Below are 26,214 nucleotides of genomic sequence, written 5' to 3'. Positions count from 1 at the left end.
ATTACACCTCATATTAGTGACATTTAGCCACATTAACCTACTGATATTTACTTTACAAATATTTGCATTACCTCGATAAACGTCCAAGTACATTTTCTCTAAAAGAAAAACATCTGACGCAGGTCATGTTTTTATGATTTGGAAGTAGGATTAACCCCAATCAACAAAACCTTTAAAAAAATACTAATTCTAGGTGAATGACAGGTAGATATGTTTTTTGAAATGTGAGGTTCTGGTGAATCAGATGAGGGAATCCTGTCTGACATGTCAGTTTTATGATGTTTTTTTCTGGAGAGACATGTTCATAAGGTCTATTTGTGTGCGGAAAGAGAAAAATAATGAGTGTTGTGAGTGTTGTTTTATTGAATTAAGCTCTCGCCACAGTTCTTTAATTTGCACTGTCAGATCATCTTTGCTGTGCAGTGAGGTGAAGTGCAGTGACTGCTGGCATGGAAGGTAATCGTGGCCTCCCTCTGCGGTCAGTCATAAAACAAATATTTAACAGCCAGTGTTTGTCAGGAGGGAGTTTCTCTCCACCGCATGGGCCACTTCATACAGGCTGTTTTTAATGATCAGTCAGTGTTGTTCCAGCTTTTACTCTTGTAGGTCTGCCCGGGAGCCAAACACACAAACTCTGTTGTTCACACAAACTTTTTAATTTTAATATCTGAGCACAAATAATAAGCACAGCAAATTTGATTTCATCCAAAGTGACATTTGGACAAAATTTTGTTTTTTGTGGATTAAATCATCGTAACATTTCAAAGTGACTTTGGGACATGACAGATTTAAGTGAATTAAATCATCTGAATCCTTAATAAGGTATCAAGATGTCCTGAAAGATAGCTTTTGATATTAACATTAAGCGCAACGAATAACTTATTTTATTTTCAGTTATCAAGTAACCATGCAGGTAATTAAATCAGTTTAATGACTGCCAAAGACTGCTGATAATACTTTGAGTTGGCATGCATTGGTGCTTCGTGAGCCGGCAATCAGTTTTGCTCAGATATGTTTAATTGTTCTATATTATACATTGAATATAAAACCAATACAACAAACAACTAAGTACAATGTCAGCCTTGAAACTTGGACAAAAGATGATGACGGTGGAACAAAGTTAACTTTGTTTTAGTGCCTGAATGTACCACCAGACTTCAGAGCAGCTTCTTACCTCTCTGCACTCTACCATAAAAATAGCATCCATTTTATGACATATCAAACCAGAAGAAGTCGCAGTCTGACCCTGTGATGGGCATTCAGAACAACTATAATAATCATACAAAACTAGCCAGTCTTCGTTCTTATATAGTCGTGTAGAGGGATCAGTATTAAACTAAGACTGTTTCAGAGTCAGTTAAAAGTTTTTGTGGTGCATTTGATCAAAGTAATCTGAGACAGCCATTATTTTGAAATCTTAGAACAGGTTTTTTTGCGTACATGATGCATACAGTAATAATGTTCAAACATTATGTATCTTTTCAGATGTACAAAAAGTTGACCCTGATGACTCAAAGTTTACCAAGACATTTAGCATTTATTAGTTTCAATCAGAATGAAATTGTTCTGTACACACTGTACGACTTAAGCTTAGTATTCATAACAGGATGGACATAAATGCGTGTATGCATGTAAACTGTAAAGTGTGTTTCTCTGTATGAAAACTGTCAGCTGCTCGTATCTCATTTGCTTTGTCCTTTTTCTTTACCCTGACATCCTTTTCCACCCACTCAAACTTCACCACACATGCGCACACACACACACGCACGCATACACACATACACACACACACATGCACACACACACACACACACACACACACACACACACACACACACACACACACACTCTAACCACATACTGGCTACATCTGAAATACCCTCTCTGCTCTCTCACCCTTCAGAGGAAGCCACCAAAGCAAAACCATTATCTTGAGTCAGTGCCAATCTACATGAATTACACTGTATGCTTGTCATGTTCCATGAAAGCAGAAGCAACTTTCATGCATACATAGAAGCTCCTTCTCTTTATTTGCAATGCTTTGTTCCTCTCTTCATTAATTCTCATCTTAATGCTTCACTGGTGTGACTTTTACTCACCTGGCCTCTGCAGAAGTCAGTCTTGAGCTGACATGACACGTTGCAAAACTCTTGGTGAAGTCCCCAAAGTAAATATCTGAAGTTTGGGGGTCTAATGCACACATCGAACATTGAAAATTCAAGTTTCTTTATGAAACAGGATTCAAGTTTTATATATAACAGTTTTTATAACATAATGAAAAGGTTACAGGTTAAAAAAACAAGGTGTGGGTAGATGTACATGTAGAGCCATAATTATGTATGTGTGAACTACATTTCCTTTGCTAGGAAATGAGGTAGGGGGCTTTTACAGGGGTGAGACTTGTTAAATGTTAGCTGGTGTTTGTGCATCTTACTCGTTTGCTGATGTGTGTTGCTGAGATGCGACTGCATTAAGGTGTTAAGTCATGGGTAAGCCTTGTGAGACGACAGTATAAAATCAATTTTTTTCTTTTTCCGTCTCCCTTCTCTGCCTCCCTTTTAACCTCACCCCACTCCCCTTCAACCTTTTTTTTTTTCTTTTCTTTTTTTTTTAACTTTCTGCTTTTTTTTGTACCTTCCCTATCCGTGTCTTGTAGGTTACAGTGTTTGTCTACACTGACCTGATGCTGGTGACAAGAGAAGATGAGCCAGGCCGGTGTAACGTACTTCAGAGTCCACTGTACCTCCGACAGCTGAGGCTCCAGGATGGTACGTAAGCACATGACACCTGTCGCTTAACTGTGTGGAGTCCTGGATTTGTCAAACTATTTGTATATATAAAAACTGTCAGGAGAAGTGTAGGCTATATCTTTTAGCAGACATGAGCGTACTTGACTTTCCTCAAGACAATTCAACAACGACAACAGACAATTCTTCGTCACCGTCGCAGGGGCCGTAATCCTCAGATGTCTGAGATGTTGTGGTGATTACGTATGAGTCGTATTCGTCAAAAGTCAAAAAGACATCAGCCAAATTGCTATTTGTAATCATATCTCCAAACAGTCTTATCAGTATGTTAACACATTAAACCACATTTGACCTTTTACAGTCGAACAGCGATACAGAAACTCAACACTTAAACACACAAATTGCACTGCTAGAAATAAACATACGCTACCATGAATACGGTGATATTTCCAGTTGAGCTTAACCAGCGGATATTTAGGTAAAGACTGCCCATGTTCCTGTTGCTTTGTCTTTTTATTTCACCTTGGTGTAAACAGCCATCCCCTCTATTAATATGGAGAGAATAGTTTGGCCATCAGGGCTGCGCAGAGCCCAGGCAAGTCAAATAAATAGGGCTCACTGTAAATATCTGTGTTTGGAGTTGTGGCCGGACACACAGGCAAGTTTGGAGTCACGCTTGGGCTGAGGCCAGTGGAGAGGGCATACATAATGCTGAAAACTGATAAGTGCATGGGTACGAAACAGTAATAAGTGATTCGTCCTTCAGCTGACTGTTTAACTTGGTGTTAGGTCAGTTGATTGTTATGCTTGCTGAGCAGAATTTAATCCAGAAAACAAGGGCCATAGTGTCCAAAATTTGTGGTGCATGATTATCAAAAGGACTTGAAGTATTGATTTAGCAGGACTACAGGTGATATAAGGATGTTGCTGAGGGGAGATTTGTCTGTTCTGTCCCCTAGAATAAAATCTTTGATGGCAGTAAGTGTTCAGAGGTGACTGTGAGTGCAGGGGGAGATCACTGATTAGATTTAAAGTTTACTGAGAGCAAGTGAATGCTGTTTTGAGTGATTCAGCTGAGGGGTTTGGCCTGATACTCTATGGATAAAGCCCCCTACAGGTGTCAGTGTAGCCCCAAAAAGCCACATAACCTTTCTCCCCAGGCTGCACCATTGCAGGAGAAATATGTGCCCTGGGCCGATATCAGTGGATAAAAGTGTATATTAGTTTTAGTAACATTTTAGTCTTTTTTTTGGGAGAACATACTGGGCTTTCTTCATGGTTGTTTCAGCTTATTGTTTAATTTTCAGTAGGACTTTGGATGCATTGAGTCCATAAATCTGTTGCTATTTTCCTTGAAGGCTCCAAAACTGAACATATTCACAAGCCAAACATTTCCTCTGGCATCACACTCAGGGTGGAAAACTCAAATGTGAACATGTCAAATACTGAACAAGGTTATTAGCTGCAAATATACAACATGCGAAAAAAATAATTCACTGAGCAGCCAAGGTTGACACAGTTGTGTCGAAAAACATCCAATGAACATTCCTTTACAAGTATTTCTGAACTGAAACTACTGAGCTGCGTTGCCCTCACCAAAGACATCACTGGTCTCTTCTGGGCCATTCTGACCTCCACCCTTCACCCAAACAATTGGAGATCACCAGGGAGGGGATACAGTAGAATTTGTGTGTGTGTGTGTGTCCTCTCATAAAACACACACACATAGACACACATCTCCACCCCGCTGCCTGTCATTGTTATTTCGCTTCGGCAGCGTCACTCAGGAAAGAGGCGCCGGGGGATTGTGTTTGTTTCAGCAAGGGTGTGTTTGACGTGTGTGTGTGTGTGTGTGTCCGTGCGTGCATGTAATGACACAGTACAAGTTCAATACAGGGGCTTTCCTGTGTTCCTGTCACCCCGATACTAGGCTGAAGAGCGTGGGAAACAGTGGCATTAAACCCAAATTAAACCCAAATTATATATTGCATGACAAATTCAATGTGTCAATCCAAATTTTGTCATCTTACTTAACAAAGTAAGAAGAATTAAGACAACTCATGCACTATTTTTTTCATAGGAAAAACAGGGGAAAAAACGTTACTTAGGTCACTTTTCCTGTCACTGCCCCTGAATGAGGCACTGGGCTAGAGTCAGTCGCTGCCCACTGCTCCTCAGGAATGTGTTAATTGCAGAGAACAAGTTTCACTATGTTGTACTGAGTGTGATTGTTTGTGACAATAAAAGATGCTTCAAAAAGATTCTTCTTAAAATTACCCAAAAGTTGAAACCGGGATGCAAATGCTAAATTTGGGAGGCTAATCAATCATTTAATCATTTAACTTCTGGCTAGGAATTAGTGGCAGCGAATTACTTAACGTAATACACATTTGACATACCAGTAGGTTGACTCCACCAACAAGCCTCTCATAAGGTGCTTCTATGCTGCGTGACAGCACTCTGCTGGGTTTTGAAAACAGAAAGATATCAAACAGTGACCTCTGCTGTTGGTTATAAAAATAATTATTTTCTGGAATTAGTAAAAAGTACATACAGTACAGGTCCTGCTGTTGCTGCTGTTCCCACTGTCAAGACAGCCTTAGACAGCCTTAGACAGCCTGTGTTGAACTCTGTGGGATGCATTACTTTACAGACCTCACTTTCATAAAATAAAGCAACAGGAACCAGTTAAAGAGCTGCCTGTGGACCTGTGCTGCAGTGGGAGGCTGCTGTCTGCTGTCAGTATTCAGTGTGAAGAGGTAGAGGTTGGATTTATATTCCTGGGCGCTTAATGAAAACATGAACTCCTGAAGAGATCTTTTAACGAGTGCAAGACCTGACTACAGGTGTTCTCTTCTTTGCGATGCTTGTGAAGCCGACAGGCTCGAGATGCTGGACAAGAAAACACTAGCTTTCTTGTGGGACTGAGCCTGGAGAGTATGGGTTTGGCATGTAACTATAAAGTAATTAGGAACGATGGTGGCCATTATTTTAAGATCCCCTCATGACATGTTTCATAACATAAAAAAAAAATTCATAATTTTGTTCAAACGCATTCTTCCAAACTAGTCATCAGGGTCCAGTTATTTATAAAAAGGAAAAAGAGTTAGCTTTTGCTTATTCAATTATGAATATTTAATACAATAAAGATGTACTACAGATTTGAAGCCAAGTTTCCAATGCACCATCTTGGTAGATAGATGGCTTGACGGGTAGATAGATCTTCATAGAACATATTCGATCATTTTAAATGTCACCCCAGGGCCTAGCCGCTCCCCAGTGTGACATCAGTCAGTTAGTACGTTGGTTGTGTGTGTGTGCATACTTGAAATAAAATAGTAAACATCCCTACAAGCTATATACTGTAGATTGTGTGGGTGCATGTTTTGAGTGTATGTATGTGTGTATGTGTGTGTGTGTGTGTTTGTGTGTGTGTGTGTTGTGGGGGGTCACTCGATTAAAACCATCTATCTTGACTCCAGACCCACGGGCCTGTCTCACAGAGCGCTACTCCGTTGACTTATGGGTGGATGTCTCAGAGGCTGGCCCAAAGTAAAAACCTTCCATTATTATAAGTATTATATATAAGTATAGATATAGTATAAATAAAAGACGTGTCTTTGTGTACAAGAAGGAACAAAGCGAGAGAAAAATAAAAATTATGGTTGGCAGGAAGGAAAAAAGGTGGTGTGAAGATAGAAGTAAAATTAATCCCTTTGTTACTTTTGTCTTGCAGATTATGCGGAAGAACTGAGATTCTACCTGATTCACATGACCGAGGTAAGAGAGCAGATTTGTGTTTGTCTGGAAGAAAAACAGGGGAAAAAAGAAGGAAAAAGGAGGGTCTAATGTGAACAGCCTATTTTGTCTCTGAGCCGGAGGGGCAATCGAATCTGGTGGAAATCACATTAGATGGAAGACACAAGGATTATCAGAAAGCTCTAATGAAAATGTCTTTTCTCTGTGTGTCTGTCTGAGATGTGACTCCATCTCAGAGCCGTCTCTGTCACACACACAACATGTTCTTGTTTATGATATATTTCATATCTATCTATCTACTGTATCTATCTATCTATCTATCTATCTATCTATCTATCTATCCATCTATCCATCTATCTATCTATCTATCTATCTATCTATCTATCTATCTGTCTGTCTGCCTGTCATTTTAAGACGGAAGGAAAAGGCATAATTATTAATATTTCATTGCAGTGTTCAGCAATTATTCAACAATGGGCAACTGTAATGGCACTTTATCGACTAACATTTTCCATTGGTCCAGTAGTATGAGTCCACAACAGAATTATCATGATATGAAAACCTTTTTAAGGGCAAGTTCACATACGGCAAACAGGAAACATTATATTGTTGCCTCCAAGATGTCAAAGGTCACTAAAACTTGTTAAAACAGTTTTCAGTTGCAAATCAATCACAATTCTTTCATTCCTTTTTTTGGGGTTAGGGTTACTACGAGAGAAATTTCTTCTTTAGTGCAGCTCTACATAATTCGTTTTAGGTCTGCAAGGTCAAATGTGTCGTATTTTTGGGGGATCCATTGGCAGAAATGGAATATATATTCATAATTATCTTCATTCTGTTCATTAGTGTAAGTCACCTGAAACTACTGCGCTGTTATGCACTTTATGCACTGCTATGTTTCTACAGCAGCCCAGAGCAGACAAACCAAATACTGGCTCTAGAGAGGGTCTTCAGTGTTTCTGTGTTACCTGAATGTAGGGCTGCAACAAATAATTATTTTCACTATTAATTAATCTGCCAGTTATTTTCACAAGTAAAACTTTAGTCCAAAAAATGTCAGAAAATATTGTGAAAAACCACAGTTTTCCAGATCCCTTTTGTCCGACCAACAGTCCAAAACCCAAAGACTCTTTATTTTCTATCATAAATGACAAAGAAAGGGAGCAAATCCTTACATTTACAAAGCAAATCCATTTGATTCATTGATAATCAAAATATTTGGTGATTAATTTTTCTTTCCAATCAACTAAGCAATTAATGAACTAATTGTTGATGCTCTGCCTAAATGCTACTGTTGGTTCCCCTACATGCTTGGAAAGGGATGGATGAGGTGAGGGATGTTCAGTTGGTTGCAGTCTGTATCCTTACAGCTAGATGCCCCTAAATCCAACATATGGGTCCTTTCAAATCACTTAGAATATCAATGGGATTCTACATTACTGTCTATCCTCCCAGCAACAACAAGCTCAAATCAGTTGTACTTGAACAAAGCAGGCGGGGGGAGACAGAAAGCATAAAAGCACTTTGCTGGGAATCAGAGATAAACAAGGAGGATGTCACAGTTATCTGACAGATAGGATTTGATAGTTGTGGAGCCTGTTAGGGATGTTTTCCAGTCTTTAAATGTTCCTTTGTCCTGGCAGATCTGATGTTGTTAATGAATGTTTGGGGTTACAGCCAGTCATCCTCTCCCTATACCCCCCCCCCATCTTCCCACTGAATGAAACTGCAGGTTTCATCACCCTTTTTATGTTGTAATACATGATGTTTTCATCACCTCTACTCAGCGCTTCCTTCCACCTTCAACACATCCCTCAAGCTCTTATATCCAACCGTAACAGCTGCCTCACTCTCTCTGGAAGATGTGCAGAAGACATTTAAAAAAGCTGACAAAATGTTTTACTGTTTTCTGTGTCTGGGGACCTCGCCACTAACATCAGCAGCCAGATATATCCTTATGTGAAATATGTCATCTGGCAGAGCATAAAAGTGTGCTGCATACTGTTCAAGTTGCTAACAATAGCACCCTGAAATACGAGCCATGGATATCCATGGTTCATGTACTTAAAACAATGTGTAGCTGCTTTGATCCAATCCGATACTCATATTGACCTAAATGTTTATGAAACAAGTAGCTACACACTGACTTAACACACAAATTTGACACTTTCATTTTTGTTACCTTTTGGAGGATTTTTATCAACTGTAATTAGCCGATACCGATCAATTAAAATATGTCCAGATCAGCCTTAGGATGGATTTGGGACATGTCTAATTTTGGACAAGACAAATGCCAGTCTATAGCCTCCTTGATACTTTCTATTTCTTGCCAGAATAAACTGAGTATGAAAGTCTTTCTTTTTGTCTTTTTTAAAGATTGAACATCTCAAAAGTGTTTTAAATTTTAAGCTGAAGAGACTGAATACCGAATGGGACCATTTCCTTCTTTTTGTTCCATCCATCTAGCCGCTATGACTCCTCTGCAATTTGTCGCGGCTGCATATTTCTGCTCATATGGATAATCTGTTCACTGAGCAACTATTTAAAACCCCTCCTGCCGCAGACACAGATGCACACACATCGTCACACAAGTTTTTACTTTGAAATGTGCTGCATAACCTCATTAGCAGCTTATGAATCTTTTAAAGGGTCTTTTTTTTCAGAAATTCCAGACAGAATGAGAGGGGCCTGATATCTGTCCCACAGGCTGGAAAAAGAGGAAGGAAAAGGCTCCGATATTATTCAGTCTATCCAATTAGGCAACATATATAAATAGAAACTCTTACGTAAGACAGCATGGGAGAGAAAGAGAGAGAGAGTTTGAGTGAGTTAAAGGCAGATTTTGGATTTTATACGACGTATTAAAAAGGTCTGCTTGAACGGTTTTATCAGCTCTAGGGCTGTGCAGAAGCTTTTATTATGTTATATTTTCTTTCTTCAATTCGGTGCTGTTTCCAGCAGAGTTGTTTATATTTTATAATGATTAATTTAGTTTTTTCTCTGGGACGCTCTTTGTCCCTCGCAGATGTCATTTAAATGTCATTTATGTACAAACAAATCTCAGACTTGCCGATCACACTCATCGCAGTCGAGACCACTGACAGTCTGACACCTTAGGCTTGAAAAGACCTGCTGATTCTCTAGCACGACAGTCGGCACAGGCAGCAATGCAAGGATGTACCCAAAATACCAAACTAGTGCAGCAAATATGGCAAGAAGACAGACAGAGAAACAGCAAAAGATTGGGTGTGTGAGCCGCTTGTTTCCAGTTAAGATTTACTTGGCTCAGTCTCCTCGCTCTCCTCTGTTACTCTGTTCCTCCAGTCGGCCTGTCAGATGCCCACACACACACTCACACACACACACACTCACACACACACGCACACACACACACACACACACACACACACACACACACACAAAATGTGCAGTCATCTATTATAGGTGATACACCTGTCAGCAGTTCATTTCATACCTCAGGGAGCAAACAGTAGCCACAATGAAACAAAGCGTACAGTTCGCTCTTACTGTAGCGCTTATCTATCATATAGGTACCGTAAGAGATACTGTAAAAAAAGGTCTTTTTAGAGCTATATAAACACAAAAATATGCTGATAAATGATCAAATAATCAAGGGGGAACTCTCTTCTCTTCTCTTCTCTTCTCTTCTCTTCTCTTCTCTTCTCTTCTCTCTCAAATTAAGCTCAGAGTTAGCATGGGCAGCTGCTAAACTACTGTGGTGCTCATTAAGTGATGGCAGAGTCTTTACAGAGTGATTGACCTTCTGGTCCTGCTGGTAGGGCACACTGTTGTGTGAAGTGGCAGAACATGTGAGGTGGATGGAGAGAAGGATGAAAGAGAAGGAGCGGGGAGAAGAGAACGTCCTCAGAGGTCTTGAATAGATTGTGGAGCTCCGCTGATCAGAGGAGATGAAGACACGTTTGAAGTGTTTGAGTGACCCTGACCCTCACTGCTGCTGCTGCTGTGTGCGTGTGTGTGTGTGTGTGTGTGTGTGTTTGTTTGTGTTTACACGGAAGGTGTGATAGACTCTAATTGAATTGCTCTTTCTGGCCTGTCCATGCAAAGGTCATTGACATAAATACACACAATCAGAGTGAGAGGGAGATTTAGGGCAGCATTTTATTGCTCACTGCATGTATTTGTTAGTTAAACATTGCATTTGACTCCTATACCCTTTTCTTTTAATAGATAAACTGTTCCTGCCTTTTCACGGCTAAAACGTTTACAGGCGCTATAATGAAAGTGAAATGGACCCCTGTGAACATTTTTGGCTCTCATCACTTGTTTTAGATGTGACCTTTCTTATAGATTCCTTTCAAGTTTATCTTTTGTTTGATTGCTTGTTTGCTTTTCTCTGTGCACGTGTCGTAAATAGTGAGGCTATGCTTATACAAGATACCCGAGGCCATACCTGACCTATGACTTGTGCCACAGAAAAAGCAGAACAGGCCTAAAACTAAAAGAATTGAGGAAATTATTAGGATCTTAATATGTTTTGCTCAGTATCGGCCTTATGATGTGGTTCTCCCTTAATAGCACTTTAAAAAATGGTCTTTTCATATGTAACAAAACACAACTACATTTGTAAATAGTGGCAAAAAATTTTAAATTAAGTCTTTCTAACCCATTAAGATATTCCCCAAGTAAGGTCTTGCTCATAACTAATTAATTAGTAGTTTACCACTTATTAATCCACGCAGTACCAACTGGTGAATTAGTTATTAGTTAAAGACCAAACATTGGAGGTTAATGGCCTAGTAGTTGTAGAAAATTGTCATGCAGAATAAGAAATTTATAATGACTAATAAATAGCCAATATGCTACTAATATGCTAATAAGCATATGAGGTTAATGGTTAATATTGTATATATATATATAAAGTGTTTTCCTGTATTTATATTACATGTATATTCCTGTAAATAACTTGACTTGTGGTGGTTTACTGAACATAAAAAAGAAAAAGCAAGGAAACCCACACTTGCACATCCACACAAAACATATACTCTACGTCAATAAACACATTCAAACACACAGGGGACCTCACAGCAACACACGTAGCTCCCACATATCACCACATGCAGCTGTTCCCAAGTGACTCAACAGATCTCTCCGCAAGATCTCCACATCATAGGGGAGTGTTTTATCCCCTACGCCATCAAATGCGAAGAGAATATGAGTGTAAATCACACGGCATCCATGTCAGTTTTTTCCCATTCATTTGACAGATGTTGACATGTGTGACATGTCTTTGCACAGTGAATTGCTCTTGAGTTTTGTAAATTAGATAAAATGGCAATTTTATTCTACAGAAATAAGAAAAGCTCTCCTCGTTTCTCCTGAAGTTGTGAGCAGTGAAACAATTTCAGTCCTCTCCTCCATCTCACTCTGTCACAGTCCGCTCTCCTCCTTTTGTCTGCTCCTGCCCTTCTCCTCCGTCACTGGAGGTCATCCTTTTTTAGCACTTGCTCAAAACGGAACTGATCTAACCCAGATTTAAGGAAAGCCAAGTGTGTGTCTTGTGTGTGTGTGTGTAAGTGTGTCAGTGACGCAGGAAGAGAGGAAGCATGAAAGCATTGTGTAGGTAAACGAAAAACACAGACAGCGAGGAGAGACACTGTGTGAGATTATTGAGCAGCGGAGTGCATCTGGGTCATCACAGAGTCATCATGGGCAACTTGGCCGACCGGGTCGGGCCTAAGAAGCGGTTCGTGAGGGAGGCCAGCTCTCTTCAGAAGCACCTGCTGTCTGACTCTGGAGATGTAAGTGCCACTGACTGATAGTTCTGCTCAGGATACATTCACAGGTTTTGAGAGAAGATTTGTGTCGCATGAAATAGGAAGAACAGGAGTCACTGTGCCAGTTTTTGTGAGAGCAGTAGTTGTAGTTTGATAGTAGAAAAAAAGTAGTACTAAAATGATTTAAAAGACGATGACTTTGTGGCTGCGCTCGTTATGACTTGATATAACTTTTCATTGTCTAGAGTGACATAATGAATTTGCAACAACATACTTATTATATGTCAGATTTAATACTTTTAGCAGTTATATTTGAGTAAAGTAAGTGTTTGTGTTTGCTCATGTAGAACAGCCACGTCATACTGTGCTGTTTCTGGTGTTATACTACAAACTTGCCAAATGTGATTCTGTAATCTGGTAATGGTTTCTGATGTGTGTGAAGTTTCCACAAATGAAAGCTGAGAATTCCATTAAGTGCATCCATTCACCACTATTTCCCGTAAATTGCCATTATAGCCATTTGTATTTAATCGGCACAATGCAGTCGTCACTAATTACCCTGAAATCATGAATAATCTCCACTTACCACAGTACAGCAGTAAAACATTTATTTTCAGAATTGTTCTTCTTCCTTGGTCAGTTGTTACAAACAATTACACCCTTGAGCCATGCATGCAAATCATATTTCAAATAGTTATTGGGTTTGATATATGAATCATGTTTTGTACCCCCAGAACAGCGCAGAAAAAGTGGTGATTGAGAAGACATGAGATAAGATGCACCAAATGCAGAGAGATACTGCCAAACTAGGTGAAATCACAGTGTGATTGCTTGGGTGTAGGCCGTGGAACAGCAAGGGCGCTCTCTGATCAGGCAAACAAAGCACAGTGTTGTGCATGCAAATCGTTTTTTTCCTGCAAGAATTCTGTACCATAAAAGGTCAGCGTGTTCTTGGTTTATTATGCCTATAGGGCTGACGTGGATGTGACGTTTGTGGACACAGTAAATAATGGTGCATTTTTTATTTGATTGCTTCAAGTAAAGACTCACTGTTGATTGCTGCTTTATAAGGGCATCTTCAACGTATCTATAAAGATGCTTGTTTTCTATATGTGCGTGCATATGAAGCCTTTTTATGCATCTCTTTATGTATGCATGCATTTCTGCAAGCCTTCAGGCCCGTCATTGACTGCATGACATACAGGCTGTCACTTGTAGTCTGAAGGCAGGATGTGAATGATATGCACCCAGGGGCTCTTGTCAGCAAAACCCCTACTTTATGGTAGCCATCCATAACATGACCAGGGCAGGACCAGTCTCTCAGGGGTCAGATTGAACCAAGATGTAACCTCTTCATTTCAGTTAGGCCACAACTTAAAGTGTACTTTGCTTTTTCCCTGATTTAATATGCCAAAACAGATTGGCAGGATTGCAGTGGCAGTGGCAATACATCTAAATATAATCACTTAAAGACCTCCATCTTGGCAATATGATTGCACTGAGATCTACGACCATCAACAACTTAGTGATGAAAGTATTCTCCTGTGCTGTACTAAACTTTGGTTTATCTCCCTGCTCCATCAGTTGGAGAGCAAATGGCAATCAGCATCTGAATTATTCAATGACTTTTATAGGAAAGTGTGCAGAAGTAATTTCCAAATTAATAATTAATGTTTCACATTCCTATGTATGCACTATACACAGTATTTAACAGTGGTTCAACAATAAAAGGTTTTCGCTATCAACTATCTACTACTATTGCCAGAATAAATGTTGGCAACATTTTCGCAAACCTCGGATATGTTGCAACATTGCTTTCTTTGGGTTCAGTTTTCAATGACACGCTGTGATGACACTGTGCAAAAAACACTCGGTTTAGGTTACCTGGTTCTGTCTGCACAAACACGACTAGAAATTGTTGGGACATCTCGTCAAGAATACCTGGTTTTGTTGCAATTAATTTGGTTGGAAAAAGTCCTGTTGTCTCGTTAAAAATAAATGGTTTTGTTGCTATTACCTCAGCTCGAATATGTCCCATTGTCTTAACAAATATTGTAGAAATATGATAATGTAGGATGTGTAAAAAGAACTGAACGTAAAAAGGCCATATTTTATTTTGGCATCTGGGCTGTTACCCTACATATCCCCAGCCAAATGTCAGTATCTCTAAATTGAATGTTAAAAACCTCTATGAACACTGACCTGAATGCTAAACTTATCTAAGGCTCAAAATAGTGCGTTCAGGCTTATGCAACAAACTCACAGTCATGTGAAAAGACAAAAAAAAAAGCAAAATGATTGATGAACTCCATGACTAAGTAATGATCATGACGAAAGAAAACACGCAGAAATCTTGTTGCTAAAAAAAGAGGTAAAAACCTTTCAGAAACAGTACATGACTTCAGAAAACTTCCTGTAGCCCTGTCATGTGCTTATCATCCTCCCTGGTGGCTATAGGAAGGGCTTCAGGCCAAGGACTCCAGTTTGCATGCTCTTTTCATGGCTGCTTTGCAAACCACAGAAAGGCTTTGAGCTGGAAACTAGAGAAACAAACTAGAAATAGATGAAAGCGTGTGGGAAAGCCGCGGAGTTGAGAGTGAGCTACATTTTATGCTTTTTTTTTCAGAATATAAAAGATGCATTTGTTTGTGTTTAGTGCAATTTATTGAAAGTTACAGTAGCTGCTCCACCAGGCGTTACCTTTGAGACCACATATAATATCAAGCATGAAGCCAAAACTTTCACCTTGGAGCATTGTTAGGAATTAGATCAACTTCAACCTGAACTGTGTTTTTAACATGTTTTGTTTTAGATTACACCATATTGTATGGGTGTTTTTATATTGTCCACTGTCAGTGTGGAGAAACACACTAACACCCAGTCATTGACTTGATTAGACTCCCAGGTTCAGGAATGAATTCTCCAGCCATCCTTTAGTGCAGTCATGAGACAGTCATGGGAACCAGACCCCATTAACTTGCCCTGCTCTCACCAGACCTTCTGATGTAGTCAGATGTAGTCTCTTGTTTCATATAGGAAATGATAGAAATTTAAATCGCTGACCTATTCAATTACTTTTTTAAAAGGGCCAGATTCGAGTGCCACGGGGCTAAACATTTCCATTTCTTATGTAAACTAGGACTTAAAATGTGTTAAATCAATGCACTTTGTACTTTTTTTTAATCTGCTTTCTTTATTAGATTTCACAATTGAAAAATAATTGTAAAAATGCAGGAAAAAAACAATGCACCTAAACGTAGAAGTAGGTTGTCAGTTTGACTCCTAACCCCTGCTTCAATAGCCTGGGTGGAAACACTTTAATGAAATAAAAGTATTTACGTGCTTGGAAACAGGCATAACTAATGATTTGGCCGATTAGTCTATTAATAAAATGATCAAAGGGCCCAAATGACGTGGTTTAAAACCCACATTTAGCCCTCTGGCCATCAGATGAATAAGTCTGGTCTACAGTTATTCTAGTAACTCTATCAAGCTGTAGCGGTGTTTTTAGCTTAATACAAACAACAATACAAACGACGTGCTCACAATGACAAACCTAACTTGCTAATGTTGGGCATGTATAATGTATATCATTTTCATCATCATATATTGGCATGTATATGAACGTGTAAGCATAAGAAAACTTCTTAAATAGTACGAAATTTTTAAAAAAGTATTTGAAAATTAAAGGGGCAGATGACCGATTCTCCGGGGACAACGAATCAAAATCTCTCATTTTGAGATATTTCAGTCTGGACCAAAATGGTTGACCAACCATCCCTGGAGCTATTCCTGGCTATAAAGAAACAGATAAAAAACATGGAAAGAGAGTATAAGTAGCTTCCTGATCCAGTGACGTTAGTGATGATATACTGTTACAAGATCACTAGCTCTTGTTTACATGTGACCTAATTGGAAGCCATAAACCCATTAAATGCTACAATAACAAAGCTCAGTGCTTAGGGATACCCTATAGCCCGCTGCAGAGAAGATGACTGTTTTGTCTGAAGGTTTTAGGCATACAGTCAGAGTAATGGCTATACTAGTATGCTCTTGACTAAGTAGGAAAATGAGGTGATAGGATGATGACGTGCTGGTAGTTTAAGCGTGATGGTCACGATGCCACGTTCAGCACCATTGTATGGGCTATGACTAATAGGGTATGATGCTGCCTAGTGTTGCTGTGTATAGGGACTTGCTATGGAAAAACCCTTGATCTCTGTGGAGCATGACGAGTCGGATATCACATGAGCACTTGATGTAACAGGCACTTAACATTTTATATTTCACCATTGCTGCTACTGTTTCTGTTAAGTGTCTGAAAAACTATCTTAGAGATTTACAGTACTGCAAAAACAAAGCATACGCTAAAGTGTTATCAGTATCATTATCATAATCTTGCAATAAGTGCACTGAGTGGCATTATGTCTTCATTTAGACCTATTTTACTGCTTTATAGAGATTACTATTGCAACATTGAAGATATGGGTACTCACTCTAGTGCATCTTCAGTGGTGTGCACATTAGATTGAGCGGATTCCACTTTCTTCTGTGTGTTTGTCCTTGGCTCCCTCCCGCTATGTACTTTTTAACTCTTTGTTTACAATCTACTTTTAAAAGTAAGCCTATCTGCCCTCAATGTGTACACTCAAAACAGTCTCATATGAATGAATACATCTGAATCAGACAGAAGTCGAAGACATATACTCCAGTTCGAAGAGCAGAGCTGATTTCACAAATCTATAGTTGGTGCAAATAAGACAAAGATAATTGAAGCTGAGACTGAGCTGGAGTTGAAGTAAGGGATTGAATAATCTGGAGCTGTAGGATCAGCTGGGACAGTGGGAGGGTCTCTAATAACGCTTTACATCATTGGAGAACAAAACACGCAAGAATTACAAGAAAAACATGATGATCTAAAAACAAACACATCTGCACTGCCCATGGCAGAAAAACAAACTAACAATATTCTTATATAACAAGAAAAAGTTCAACACTTTGGAAAATAAGCTTATTCACTTTATTGCCGAGAACTGGATGAGAAGATTGATTCCACTGGTGTGGCTGTATGCTAAATATAAAACTACAACCGGCAGCTAATTAGCTTAGCCAATGGTAAAAACAATCCCCCTACTATCACTCCTGAGGCTTGTTTATTAATGTTTTGCACCTTGTTTGTCTAATCCATAATATCAAGGAGACAAGCTGTGGTTTTAAGGTGAAAGAAATATTCCATCACATATCTTCATGTCTTTATGCTAAGCTAAGCTAATTGGCTGCTAGCTGCGTCACATTTAGCATACAAATATTATACATGACTTATCTGTCCTCTGTCTAGTGTATTTCCCAAGTGCCAAAGATTACATTCAACTTAGGTCATTATTACCAGGCAGCATGAAGATGATGCCTGGATGTGTGCCCATTCAAGAGTAATATGCACATTAGCTGTCAGTGAAACCATGCTAACCTGTGCTAAAGCAGCTTAGGTGAGCTGTGCTGACATCAGTCCAGTGGTACACTGAAAACTCATCTGCCAGATGGCTCAGGGGGAGGGCTTCTACCAGGGAGCACTTTAATCAATCTGATTAAGGGGAAATGCTGCCTGTATTTTTAGCCACTCCATGGCAGGCCAGTGGCCATTCATTGAATTTTGTTTCATTAGCTCTCGTGTTTATTTCTTGGACGGGTGGATTTATAAACGGGGTAAACCAAAGTAGAAACTAGAGTAAGGCAATTTGCTGTTTTAGGTGAAACGGTTCTTTTGGTAATCATTTAATGAATAAGATAAATAGTTGCTTGATTCATTTAGATAATAAGGGTGTCATTAAATGACTCGAGTCTGCTGCTGAAATTTACACGTTACAATTTGTCTTACAAAAGGGAAGCCTTGGCCACTGACCGGAAGCTGTTTAATGCCCAGAAGCAGAAGCAGCATGAGTTTAACAGGAAGATCCCTAAAGACCTGCCTCCACAGAGTCAGGGGGAGATTCCAGCGAACTCCCTTCAGACACAAGGCGATTTGCTTCCAACACAAATACAATGTTCAGTGGAAATTTGATTTTAAAATTACTGCAATGTTCTGGTTTTACCCTCAAATGAAAGCAGGCATTTTGCATGCTTCACAAAAGCGATAGTAGCACTTTAATCTGGTTCAAACTAATAGATAGCTTTTCTGTGAAATAGCCTGCAGTGCCAACAATATAGAAAGCTCCAGCTGGCTGAAGATTATCCTGAAGATTCCTGCCTAAAACATGTGGTCTGTGACCAGCTGTCAACAGTTTACTAATTGGCTGGCATGACTGATTATTTTAACTGATGTAATTCAATGAGGTACAAGTCACTGTCAAGAAGACTATCCCAGATAGATGCAATAATGCACAGTTTATCAGCACAGCAAAGTGTAATAACGGTAAACAAAAACAAACAGGAGATATTGAAACAGATCGCTGGAATTACGACCTAGAGACAAATGAATCATCATTAGTAGCCGTGTTCATTTCGTAGATATGATGCAAAAGGAAATGCACTACTGCGTATGCTGTAGTACGCATAATAATAATGACCTCCATGTTATTCTACATCTGTCCACATCTGTTATTTCCCCCCTCTTCTCTCTTTACCCAAGACAACATGTGCATCGTGTCAGTAAGTGGTTTACAGTTTAGTATGCACCGTCTCATATTTACACACCAAGACTGTGTAAACATACTCTTCCTCTCTTTGACAGATTAGGATGTAAGCCCTCATGCAGCTCTGAGACCTGTGTCTCACTATGACTCACAGAGCAGAGAGTCCCAGCTGGATGCCGTTTTGTCGTAATCGTTATGTATTATAAAGATGCATCTATAGTAGGACTGTATAGTAAGAGTTTAAACCGGAACTGTGTGCAGATTTTAAAGCTGGGTGAGTGAGTCCGTGGATGCAGGTGCATGCATACCTCTGGGACCCTGAACTGCTCCGTCGCAGATGTGTTTTCTCTAATGTGGGACAGTGGGGAGTTGCCTGGAAAAACCTGGCCATATGAGGCAATGTTTTCTTGAAAGACTGAGCCCTTCCTTTTTTGTTTTGCAGTATTACTCATCCCAAATAATTCTTAACTAAAGCTCTAGGACATGGAATGGAGAGAGACAGACAAATCGTTATCAGAGATGAGTAAATCACATCAGTTCCGTGGAAATTCGAAATGTATTATTGGCAAATATCTGTGTGTGTGCGTGCGTGTGTGTGTGTGTGTCTGTTCGAAAGTGTTTTGCTGTATGTGTGTTCCATTTCTGGCACTTGCGGGTGACATTAGCATTACATGATTTAATGTTCGTTGGCCCGGCGTGTGACCACGTGTGATTCTGAGGAAATTCATACTACACACTTCTCCATCTTAATTTGGTGTTTGCAAACGAAGTGTCGCTAAACAGCAGCCATGAAATCAAGTGAAGTCAGTCAGCTTGTAGATGCCATTAGCTAAGTGGAGAAGCTCCTTTAATTTCTGTTGAAGAAACAAGCCACATGCAAACAACAACACTCCAATAATTGATGATGTGGATGGAAAGTTGGGTGGAGTTTTGTAGTCGACGAAACATTTCTGGATCTTCACAGCAAAACAGAGTCGCAGCATTCTCCTAAACAACTGAAATGCCACTCTGCTGGTAATGCTACAAGGAAAAGTCATTATGATTCATCCTCTCTGCGAAAGAATTTTATCGCAATTATCCAGTTGTTTTTTAATGTATCTTTGTTTGGCTCAAAGTGGTGGACTGACCAAAGCTGCAATACACAGAGCTCCATATCCTTTATGATAAGAGCCCTACATTTCAAGCAAGTAATACTCCTCAAAAAGTAAGCTTTTCAGGAAGCAGGGGACCCAGGATTAGTTTTTGCTGACCTTTCCTGACCTGTAGAATATCATGTTATCCTTGGCGCGAGAACTCAAAGATAACCTTGGATTGAATTATGAGATTTTCACTGACGGCGATATTATGAGGGTTAGCCCGGGGGCTAGATGTTTACATTGAACTCAGTGTGTGCGTGTGTGTGCATTTGTTCCAACTATTATGGCCACTGCTGCACCCTTATAGACTCGGATTCAGTCCACATGATGGATATCGAGGAACATCAACATTGATTTCCGTCCACTCTGAAAAATCGCCTATTTCATCATGTCGTGATGCAATTGGAAACAGTCAGGCTCAATTTCATAAATGGCAGTTTGCTACTCTGTTTTGCTGTTTCTTTATTTCTCCATGTTTTACTGCAAAATTTGTCTTTGTTTTTCTGTTAGAGACAAAATATTCTGTTCACCTTCTCCTTCTCTCTTTTATTGTATACTACATCAAGGCAGTATTAACATTGCAACCATTAATTCAGACTTTAATTGCCCTTTTACCCTGTATTATCACTAACAATGACAATACACTGTGTGCTATCAGACCCTGCAACAGCAACATCCCCATCTTCAACAAGACATTGAGTGACATTGAAAGAGACAGATAGTCCACGAGATACACACCAGGTCATGCAACGACCAATGCAGCCAGGAAACAGGCAAATAAACTAGCATCATGATTCACTACTGACCAGGGCAGTGAGCGTCAAGAAAAGCCCCGAGGACTTCAGTCAATCTCTGAAGACTTGCACAAAATGGAAAAATCCTATTTATAGCCTGACTCGTGCCCAAAAATGTCAGGACACAAATGTTTTTCCCTGACACCGCCGGAAGCAGAACAAGCGAGGTAGATGGAAATAATCAAATTGGATAGGGGGAATACGAGGGGGAAAATGTACTTGAGAACAATAGGTTCCTTCATGTTGGATTTTAATCAGAAACGAACAGAATGATGGAAACTTTTCTTCAGCTCAATGTACCATAGTGATATAACAACAACGGTGAATGAGAGGAGCTAATGTGAGTGTGTATGGGTGTTTGAGTGCACAAATACCTTGACAACCATTTGTCTTGGTGTTTTGATAGAAAATCCAATCAGCTTATCCTTTTATTTGGTCCACAGTCATGGTTTGTCATGTCAGAACTGTGACTAACCTGTGTTTTCTCATGAGGAGAGGAAGTCAGGAGGCATTTACTACATTTATTATTTCAACCAAAGCCCAAACGATGCTTTGTAACAGATATGAAAGGTTCTGAAGTTGTCTCAAGATGCATCCCAGAAAAACTCAGAATTGAAACGACACTAACTGGCACACAGTTATATACCTATTAACTATCCCAATTGGACTCTCTGTTAAGAGGTCTGCTTGGAAACTGTTTCCAATTTAGCACTTGGAGCAAAAATCGACATAAATGAGTTTCATGTATTACGGTTTATCAAGTTTGTCTTTATTTTGACAAAATCTGTCTTTTATCAAAACTATGACTGTATATATTGCTGGAATCAGGACCACAAACCACAAATGGGGCCATTAAACTCTTAGAAATGTTATCTGAAAGATCAGATCAGAGTCAGCTGACAATTATTCATGTTTTTTTTAAGTGAAAAGCTGTTTGTCCAAGCTCTGCCAACTCTAACTTAACCACGGCTTGTCAAATATTTGTTCTCATGTATTTCCCAGCAGGGATAGTGTATTGATTTGTACTCTTTCAGGAGTGCCATCTTGCCTTTGGTCATTGGGAGTAATCATTTTGTCAGCATATCAAATTCTGCCTGAAGTGGATACTGGCCATTATCTAATTTCATTAATGCTAGCGCTTTGCTACCCAGAGGGCTGCACCATTTACAGTCTGTGGTGTCATGAAAACAAAGTTGATGACAACTGAATGTGCAGAAAGGAAAAGTCTGAGATGACACATGCGAACAATGAGTGTTCTAGTGTGGTCCGTGTCAGTTATGGATACAGTTTATTCCAATCTGCTGGACACACACAATAACCCAACACCTCTGATACAGTACTTGTGATGGATTGTGCTCTTTTGTGAGTCATTATACTATTTGAAAGGACTCACTGCTCTCTCGTCATCACACACTCGGGTAGCTCAAGTCTTAAGTTCTCATTAAAGTGGGCCCATGAGAGGAAAAAAAACCTAATTTTTGCCTCCATTCATTCTTTTACATTCATACTTTTGTAATCCTCTAATTTGTTCTCTTGAACCCTTTACAATCCAAGGATCAGGAGACACTTCTTCTTCCCTTCTTTGACAGTAGATGCCTAATTGCCCGCTGTCTTTTCCTCCACCCCTCTCACTCTCTCTCTCTCTCTCTCTCTCTTTTCACTCCTCTCCTCTCTCTCGCTCGGTGTCTCTAGAAGTGTGACTGCCTGCTCAGCCTGGAAGCCTATTCAGCAGACCAGAAGCGCCGCGTGTGTCAGTGCCTGAAGGACAACATTGACAAGCAGCTTCAGCTTCACAGGAGGGAGCCTCACGTTCCGCATTTTGAACAGGTATGGCACACGGACACGCTCTCACACATCTAGGAGCATTTCCAATTTTATGAGGACAAGGATGAATCAGTAAACACATGAACACATGGGAATGCATATTTTTGTGCATACCCCCATCACAGATAGCCCGTGAACATCACACACTCAGTCAGTAGCATATAACACTTTCCTGCAGCTCACATTGCCATCATTAAGATTTTCCACTTAGCTCTTACATTTCTTTGGGCGAGTTTAATGCTGCCTTATATCTGGCCGGATTTGAATAGTTGCGCTGCTTTTTAGTGGCGTGTCAACTCAGTGCAATCTAAGCTGTTCCTGGCTCTGTTCAGTTATGCTCTAAGAGGAATATTTGCTGGCAATAGCAGGTTTATGTCACTGCACTTCATATATTTATACTGAGCATTGCCCTGACAAAAATACACAGTGTTCACAGCTGTGGTAAACTGCATTTGTTGTGATCATTTGAAATACTAACCAAACTACAGTCCTAAACACTGCGAGTACCGAGAGGTTTTTCTCAGTGTGCTAGTTTACATACAACCAAATATTTAGATAAAAACTCTCAAATTCAGCCGTGCGATTTGAGAAAATCATCTCCTCTGTTTTGTTGTTTTATTGACATATTTGCATTTATGTTCAGCTTGCATCTTCGAGAACAAAGCACTGAGAAAGTGTTGTTTAAAGGTCAGTTAAACTAGTGCACTGTGATAAGGAAGTTACCTGCAATTACTAAATTAATGCCACTTGCAGCTCCGATATCACCTTTTAAGTTGATATGGTTAGCGTGTTAGCAATAGCACTGGCTTATTTACAAATTCAGCAGATATTAAGCAATATTAGAACTCAATTGGAGTTGTGTTTCAGTGCACATGATGGATGTGAGTCCAATATCCAATCCCCTTTTAGCTTTATGGTCTCTACCAACTACTGAGGGAAATATGTGGCTCTTTAGCTGTAAAATGCTCCACTTCTTTATAACCTAGCTGCTAACTTTGTTTGTTGTTTAATGCAAAGTAGATCTTTTGAGCTTTTTTTTGATGATAATCGTTGCCTCCTTTAAACCAAAAGAGCAAAGATACGAGTCAGAAAATCAAAACAATTAGGTGAAAGACGATTAACGCTGAGTTGAGCTGAGGAAACATGAGGAATCTGGTGATTATTCTCTGTGGACCCCTTTTACAGTACACACTCAGTAGTAGTTTCACCCATTGTTAATCAAGAAATATTGATTAAAGCTGCTTTTAGTTTCCTTGTGACTCACATTTGCAGACCTGTTATTCTTTTGGTGATATTAAAATGAATTACATCAAACTGCATGTTGTGGAAAAAAATATCGACCTCGGATAACAGAAACCAGTGAAATCACTGTTTATTAACTCGCTACGGCCCTTCTTGTAATGTAGCAGGTCTTGCAGGGTGCTGTAATGTCAGGACTGTAGCCGATCATTAAAGTGCTCACTGGGCTTTGACCGCCCTGATTAAGAGTGTGGCTGCTGAGGAGCGCTGAATGAGATTAATGTGGCCCAGTTCGGTCATTTCAAGCGTTACTGAGGGAAATCTACTCACAACCTTTTTCCTCACTTGTCAGCTTCTCTGATTGCGATTTTTAACAGATATTTTTTCCACACCTGCTTTGATGAACAGCAAATACAGCCCCATTCACCTCATAAATATAAAAGCAATCCAACCCAGTTTCTTTGAGTTTGGTTGAGAGGTGATTAATAGGGATAAATAGCCTTGTGTGTAGACATCACACCTGTTGTACATTAAAGCTTTAACTCATCAGCACATGAAAGAGAGAAAGAGAGAGGGACAAGCTGACAGTCTTTCATCCCTTTCTCTCCCTGCATGTGTGTGTATTCATGTGTGTCCCTGTATATGAGTGTGTATTTTTGTCCATATGGTTCATCTGAAAAGATTGAGGATGGGACCTGATTACCCAGAAGTGTAAATGACCCAGAAGTTGGCCCGTATTTGAATATTCTCCAATATGTGAACTAGTTTTGGGGTTGAACTTTATGAACTTTGACCAAAAGTTTCAACAGATTTAAACAAACAAACTGTTTCACAAATAAGATGAATGAGCTTTGTTTATGTTCTTTGCCTTTCTTCTCCCATGCTCAGTGTCAATTAGGTGTATCCACACATTTACACACTCTGCGTTGTTCAATACGCTCAATAAAATAACAGCTTAGCGAGCATGCTGAGTCACGTAATCAATGCCATTTACCCAAACTCTATTGACCAAACCAGTGTATTGATGATATAAGTTATACAGTATGCAAATGAAACAGCCCACATTTACTTCTTTTCCAATTTGTATTAGAATTTAAGTTGTGCATTGATCCTGGAAGGATATTCTCTTGGCCTACAGTATGAAGCCTTTTTTTACTGGCAACTAATTGTGCTTCTTAATGCGTCAGCTGTTTTCTTTTAAAAGAAAGCAATATAAATCTTAAAGTCTGCAAACCTCGGTGATGACTCATAGGAGGAGGTACTCAAGGGAGACTGATCTGGATAAATTTGTAAACTCTTGCCATATATTTTAGTTTGGATGGGGAAATGTAGAGAAGTCGTAAGCCCACTTGGACATAATCGGGTGCTTTGTGGCACTTTGTGGCACTTTTTGTAGCCTCTAAAGCAGTCTGTGATTGATCATTTTACTGTGGTCACAGAAGTAAGAGTGTCCTTGTCTTTTGTAATGACTCGTATTTTAGAGTTAAATAATACGTAGTGGGAATACAGTCCGATATGAAGAGGAACTGTTGGCTTCCACCTGTCTCACCTGTGTTGTTGGACCCGGATATCAGGTGTCTGGTTTAGGGTTGACACACACGATCACACATATTCCCATCATAACTCCTGCCAAAGCTGATGGTGCCGTCTCAATTCAATTATAGATGCAAGTGTGCATGTGTGTCCTGACCTCTGGCATTGTTCATGTACTTTGCGCAGTTATTAGAACCTTTCACTGTAATCTCTGATTAAAATCTGAACAGTGTCCCGAAGGCAGAGGAATACATGCTTAATCATAACATTTTACATCTTGACAAATTAGTTCACTTTTGATTGCATTTCTCCAGAGTACCTTAGAGGCAAACACTTTGTATTCAGTCAACTCCAAATGTGTTTAACCATATGCAAATCAGCTTTGTCTATACGAGCGATATGAGGAAAACGCCTTGTACGGTAGTATCAGTTGCACGGGAGCCTTTGAAAAACATAGCTTCCTGTGTATTGTACTGGGCATCGTGGGACATATTTTAATTTCATTTTGGCAGAAGAAAGTAGGACATTCCAAGAGATAGATGTGTAGACACATGTGGGTCACATCCTTCCACAAATGGTCACTGCATTAATCACTAAATCACAATAAACACAAAAACATCAAAACACCTAGAGAACATTCCAGCAATTCGACATGGAAGAATATTCCTCTGGTAGTGCTTATATCTTCTCTCCTGCCCTCATTGTTACTGTGGCCTACATTTGAACTTATTTTGAAAACATAATAGAGTGTATCTTTGATGTGCTGTGTGTAGTCCTGCCAGGGAGTAAGCACTGCA

The 26,214-nt window shown here is 39.6% G+C and overlaps 1 protein-coding gene across 9 annotated transcripts in view; it reads left to right on the top strand.

The window, feature by feature from the left end:
- Positions 1-26,214, top strand: part of rgs3a (regulator of G protein signaling 3a) — a 154,756-nt gene that overhangs the window by 66,604 nt on the left and 61,938 nt on the right. For 8 of the 9 annotated variants that reach the window (XM_084383656.1, XM_084383658.1, XM_084383651.1 and 5 more), the window contains 3 exons: positions 2,657-2,768; positions 6,484-6,527; positions 22,514-22,648. In XM_084383656.1, the coding sequence (XP_084239782.1) occupies positions 2,657-2,768; positions 6,484-6,527; positions 22,514-22,648 (291 nt within the window). Of the gene's footprint in view, positions 1-2,656; positions 2,769-6,483; positions 6,528-12,158; positions 12,287-22,513; positions 22,649-26,214 lie in introns of those variants that run through there. The other variant, XM_084383663.1, reaches the window with a different exon arrangement.

This window comes from Pagrus pagrus, assembly GCF_965226575.1.
Source record: "Pagrus pagrus genome assembly, chromosome: 19".
Lineage (NCBI taxonomy): Eukaryota > Metazoa > Chordata > Actinopteri > Spariformes > Sparidae > Pagrus > Pagrus pagrus.
This window is presented reverse-complemented; position numbering and strand designations above follow the sequence as displayed.